This window comes from Vicia villosa, unplaced genomic scaffold (genome assembly GCF_029867415.1).
Source record: "Vicia villosa cultivar HV-30 ecotype Madison, WI unplaced genomic scaffold, Vvil1.0 ctg.000189F_1_1, whole genome shotgun sequence".
NCBI lineage: Eukaryota > Viridiplantae > Streptophyta > Magnoliopsida > Fabales > Fabaceae > Vicia > Vicia villosa.
In genome coordinates this window covers 352,159-358,444 of record NW_026705059.1, presented here as the reverse complement: position 1 = coordinate 358,444, position 6,286 = coordinate 352,159, and the positions used below count along the sequence as shown (strand labels likewise).

The following is a 6,286-nucleotide window of genomic DNA, read 5'->3' as shown; positions in this document are numbered from 1 at the left end:
GTCGTTGCCAGGAGTTGAACTCTGGACCAACAACACCCTTAACTCAATTAACAAGTGTTAGTTAAACTACCCCACCCATCCCTCAGCTGATGGGTAACACAACCATATTGACAAATACATGTTAGGTTGTGTTACCTACTGGCTTCACCATTCTAATCCTATTTTGGGATTCTTCATTTTTGTCATTCTATCATTATAGTTGTGTTGTATCAACATTATGTTGTATTTTTCTTTTTGCCATATTTTTTTTACAAAATGACACTATTTACCCAATAATTTATCCATAATATTCCTTTGATTGATTTTATCCTTAAAATTGCCTTAAATTTAGTATTGTTTCTAGAAATCATAATTAAAGAAAAAGTAGTAAGAATTTCTAAAATTAAATTAAATTCCTTAACTCATTCTAGTTTTTGAAAACAGTATGATAGAAATTATGTAATTTTAAAAAATGTTAGTTCTATGTTTCCACTTCATTTAAGATAAATGATGATTTATATGTGTGCTTATCATTTCTTAGTTTTTCTCTCTATGTTTTAGTTAATATATGGTATAAGAATAATTTGTTATTATTATACTAACTATTATGGTTCTTCATATAGTTTAGAACAATATTTAAAATTAAAGAAATGATCAAACATCTTAATCTCATATTAGTTTTTATTGTAAGAAGAATCTTCTTACCTCGTTTGCTAATCACTTCATAATGTAACCCTTCAATTAATCAATAGGTAACCTATTATTCTCACAATTGATTAAATTACATATATTATTATATCTTATTATTTGATATAATTTATTTAATCAAGATATTTTTATTCTTCTCTCTTATATATCTTGTGCGATAATCATTATAAATAGGAACTTATTTACTCATATTCTACTACAATATACTTGTTGATCCAAAATGAAAATGAAGCTTCTTATCTATATGTTTTTTCTTTGTGCACTAATTCTTATTTCTACTATGGAAGTTGAGACCTTCAAAGGTGGGAATCAATGTATACATAAAAATTGTATGTGAATTTGTTTCTTGTTTTTTGTTTTTTTATTGTATGTGAATTTGTTTTTTGTTTTTTGCTTTTACAGTTGGTGCAGTTGAAGAAACCAAAACAAAATCTGGAAGAGATAGTTGGAGAGACTGGGGAGGCTCCTTTTGGGGAGATGAAGAAGTGAATACTGGTGGAGAAGACAAAGATGGTGGACATGGAAGCGGTGAAAAGGGAAAAAGTGAGTACAATTAAAGGAAAATATATGGGTCTGTTTAGTAAGATAGACTTTTGAATTTATAGTTTATGGCTTATAGCTTATAAGTTCCAATGACAATTTAGACCTAACTTATAAGTTAGTTAAACCGCTAATTTTATCAAACATTATAAGCTATCAGTCATCAGCCATCAGCCATCGATCATAAATTATAAGTTATAAGTTAGTTTATCAGTCAACCGCTATTTTTACCAAACAAACACGTATACCCAAATTCTTTCTTCATTTATTATATTTAATAAAACATGTTTGTTTTTACATGTAATAGAAGAATCTAAAAATGGAAAAGATGATTGGAGAGATTGGGGAGGATCTTTCTGGGGAGATGAAGAAGGGAATGGTGGCAAGAGAGGTAAAGAAGCTGGACACAATGGTGGAAATTAGGAACAAAGAAGTGGTTCAAGAGGTGGATTTATCACCAAAAATTGATCAAGGCATATGAAATTAATATGAAAACCAGACTTATGTATGTTTGTATCATATCTCATACTTTATGTAAAATAAAAGTATCACTTATATCTTACTCAACATATGATCTATAATAAGATGAACACCTCTCTATAAATTAATAGTACTTTCACAAATACTCTTAGATTGTACACTTATATTTTCATAATTATATGGATAAAAAGTACAAATATTTTCTTAGATTGTACACTTATATTTTCATAATTATATGGATAAAAAGTATCATAGTTTTATGTTATATTAAATTGTTCACCCTACATATGGTAGAGTAATCTCTTACTTGAGTTTCCGGCGGCTAAACAAGTTTGGTTATGGTGTTCTTCTCTTAAGTCTTTGTTCTCTTTCTCTCAATTTTGCCTCTTTTTTCAATTTGCACAATTTTTACGCACTGAGAAATTGACTCCCTTCATCTTCTCTATATATTTAACCTAATAATAATTTTGCTTAATTATCAATTTTCCATCAAATATTAGTAACTCCCGCCTTAGTCCACCAATTTTATTAAAATGTTACTTTCCACCACACAACTCAATATTCTATTAATTTTCATTATTATATTATTATTTAATTAAATAATAATCTCATAAATCCCAAATAAAATCCCTCCAACACCAAATAATTCACATAAATTATGTAAAATAATTTAAATCACTAAAGTAATTAATTAAAATGAAATAAAAATTCAATTAAATAATTTAATTGAATTTAGGGCGTTATAACTCTCTCCCACTTACAGAATTTTCGCTGCAAAAAATTATGTGAACGGAACAACTCTGGATAAGACTCTCTCATCCGACTCTTTAGCTCTCACGTTATGCCTCCTCTAGCAAGTCCTCCCCATGCCAATTTCACCAAAATGATTTTTTTACCTCGCAAGTGTTTCACTTCTCGATCATTAATTCATAATAGTGACACCTCCATAGTCAAGTTATCTCTCACTTGCACATCATCCATTTGAATCACATGAGACGAATCAGGAACATACTTACGCAAATGAGACACATGAAAGACACTATGAAGGTTTGAAAGATATGGTGGTAAAGCAACTTTGTAGACGACTTCTCCTACATTCTTCATAATTTGGTAAGGACCAATGAAACGAGGCGTAAGCTTTCGAGACTTCAACGCATAACCAACACCATTCATCAGAGTCACTTTCAAGAACACATGATCTCCCTCATCAACAAGTTCTTTCCTCCATACAAATGTTTGACCTTTTTGAGTCAACTGAGTCAATAACTTCAAAAAGCCTTCGATGAACCTTTTATAATAACTAGCCAAACCCAGAAAACTTCATATTTCAGTAACTGATTTCAGAGTCCCTCACTGCAACACTACGTCTACCTAGGATGATCAACTACAATACCACCACTGTAACCCACATGACTAAGGAAAATATCTTCTCATAACTAGAACTCACACTTGGACAATTTGGCATACAACTGCTTCTCTCGCGAAACCTCCAACATAACTCGCAAATGTCCTACATGCTCTTCATCTAATTTGGAATATACCAAAACCTTGTCGATGAACACAGACAAAACTTATCCAAGTAAGGATGGACGATTTTGTTCATATACTCCATAACACACATGGGGCATTAGACACACCGAACGGAATCGCCGAGTACTCATAATGACCTAATGGAGTTCTAAATGCAGTCTTCGGTGTATATTCCGCCTTCACTCGAATAAGATGATAAATTGATCTCAAGTAAATCTTACTGAAAACACAAGCACCAACCAACCGATCCATAAGGTCATCGATTCTAGGAAGAGGATACTTGTTCTTGATAGTAACCTTATTCAGATATTGATAGTCGACACACAACCTGATACTAACATCTTTCTTCTTTACCAATAGCACTGGTGCTCCCCACGACAAAACACTCAGACTGACGAACTTCTTCTCGAGCAGATCTTTTAATTGTTTCTTTAATTCACTTAGCTCTGAAGCAGACATCCTATATGGCACCATCGACACAAGACTAGTACCAGATACTAAGTCTATGGCGAACTTAACTTCTCGCTTTGGCGGTAAGTCACAAATATCTTCAGGAAAAAAACATCAAGAAACTAACACATCACAAGCATATCACAAGCCAACACCGCTCTCCACTTTTAAAGAATCGAACATCATGAGCACCTGGTCATTCTCCCTCAAAGACATCAACCTAACCGACAGACATGAATATCAAATCCCTACTCTCTTCAGGTCAGGGAAATAACACAGTCTTGTCAAAATAGTTGATATAAACATGGTTGAATTCTAACTAGTTCATCCCTAAAATCACGTCGAGTTGACTCAAAGGCAAACATATCAAGTCAACTCCAAAGTCTTTACCATTAATTTTCAGAGGGAAATTCAAACACACAAACGTAGTAGCCAGCAAATCATTAGTAGTGGTATCAATAACCATGCTACCAATCATAGGAGATACTTCTAAATTCAACTGCTTAATGATACACATACCTCGAATTAAATTATCTGACTTCGAGACATCCTCACCGCTCAAAGTGAAGACTTTCCCATGATTGAAACACCTATGATCATAACTTTTGTACTCATTAGCACGATAACCCATCTCTCCATAGTTGAAACATATGACAGAAGCAGGAGTGCCTCCCCCACTTGTTTCTTTCCCACCTGCTGAATTCTGATGGAACTTCTGTTTCCTTTATCAGCTAGAGCCCCATAAGGTTTTCCTCGATTCTGATTCCCACTCTTCTTCTCACTAGAAATCTTGTAGTAAGAAGATTTGGCACGACTATCTTCATCATTGATACGACACTTATTAACCAGCACAGAGAACTGAAAAATCTCTTGATACCCAATGAACTGCTTGATCTCAAGACGTAAGTCGCTCTCAAACTTCACACACTTTTACCCTTCAGCTTCCACACCATTATAGTGAGGACAGAATTTGACCATGTCTTCAAACTTAGTCGCATAATCAACCATAATCATGTTTCCTTGCTTAAGCTGCAAGAACTCAATCTCTTTCTTACTGCGAACATTATCCGAAAAGTACTTCGCTAGAAACTCTTTCTTAAAGTTCTCCCAAGTGATATAAGTACCTGATGCTTCTAGCCTATAACGAGCAATATCCCACCAATACTCATTCTCATCTAACAACATATGTGTCCCAAAAAACACTTTCTGTTCATTAGTGCAAACCATAATCCGAAATATCTTCTCAATCTCCTGAAGTCAACTCTGAGCACCCTCAGGATCATACATTCCCTTGAACATAGACAGATTGTTCCTCTGAAACTTACTCAACCCAGGAAAAGGATCATCTCTGTAACAGCCCGTTTTTTTTTTAATTTTTAATTTTATGGTACTTATATTATTATATTATTTTATATTAATTGGCGTGTGAATTAATTATTTAATCGTTATGTGATATAATTATTAGTTTAATTAATTAGACTCGAGTGCCTTTGTGTTTAATAGAGTTAAGTAAGTTATTAGAGAGTTAGATTAATTGGGCCTATTTATTGGAGTTATAAGCAATTAGGAGGTGTTATTCATTTTAGGCCCAATATAATAAAAAAGATAGTAAGAAAGGAAATGAGGAGTAGGAGCATCATTTTCATTTTTCTGGTTTAAAGAATAGAAGTGGAGGAGAGGAACAAGAAGAGGAACTAGGGTTTTGGAGGAGAAATCAAGAGGTAAGGGGGAGAATCTCTAATCATTGTGGGCTAGTATAATGGGGTAATTGGTAGATTAACATATTTATATGTGTTCATAGTTGAATCTTATGAAACATGTGTTTTAAATTCTGTTTAGTATATTGGAACCTGTAGAGAAATTGGAATTTGAAACCAAAGATTAATGCCGGAAACGAATACTCTGTGTTCATAAAATTTTAAAAATGAAAATGGGAAGGAATTATGGGTTGATGACACCGAATGATGTCACTGCCTAGTATTGAATGACGGGCGGTGGTTCGCTACAGGCCGATGCTGTTGTCGTGCTACGTTGAGAAACGTACTCCGTTTCATATTGTATTACTTAGCTGATGATGTTTAACTCTTATTAAATTCCAAAATGTGAACCAACACACTTACTGAATGGAATGCTGCTGTTGATTTAATATTGGTCAAATGAAACCATGAATCACCAATGCACCTACTTGATAGAATTCGCTACTGTTGCTATTTATTGGCAAAAAGAAAACTACAAATACTTGGTGCTTACACTAGTAACGTGTTCAGTTTATATCCTTTAATGCACTCGCTACTGTTGCTATTCATGGGCCAAAAGAAAACGTGAATTAAACACCATTTAGTGATGGAATGCTATGTTGTTAGCTATTGATTCAAATAAAAAAATATGAACTACCATCACACTTCATTAATAGAAATACATGATAAATATATATATTAGAATAATTGGTAAATAGGTGTGTTTGATGAAATTAAATTCTATGTAAAATAGTAGGTTCCTAATAGAGATAGTAAATGGATTGTATTTCTATTATGGTTTTAAAAATTGAATTTCATGAATAACTAGATGACAAAAATCCCAATGAATCATTAGTTTAATA

General features: G+C 33.0%; 1 protein-coding gene across 3 annotated transcripts; it reads left to right on the top strand.

Moving 5' to 3' along the window:
• Positions 1-823: 823 nt before the first annotated feature.
• Positions 824-1,914, top strand: LOC131625119 (protein RNA-directed DNA methylation 3-like). 3 transcript variants are annotated; one of them, XM_058896010.1, is made up of 3 exons: positions 824-1,001; positions 1,090-1,230; positions 1,538-1,914. In XM_058896010.1, the coding sequence occupies exons 1-3, from the start codon at positions 908-910 to the stop codon at positions 1,648-1,650; spliced, it is 348 nt and encodes a 115-aa protein (XP_058751993.1). In that variant the 5' UTR covers positions 824-907; the 3' UTR covers positions 1,651-1,914. The 3 variants fall into 3 exon arrangements, with proteins under 3 accessions (XP_058751993.1, XP_058751994.1, XP_058751992.1); XM_058896011.1 differs by having other exon boundaries at positions 831-989; positions 1,535-1,914; XM_058896009.1 differs by having other exon boundaries at positions 846-1,001; positions 1,535-1,914.
• The last annotated feature ends 4,372 nt before the right edge of the window (positions 1,915-6,286 follow it).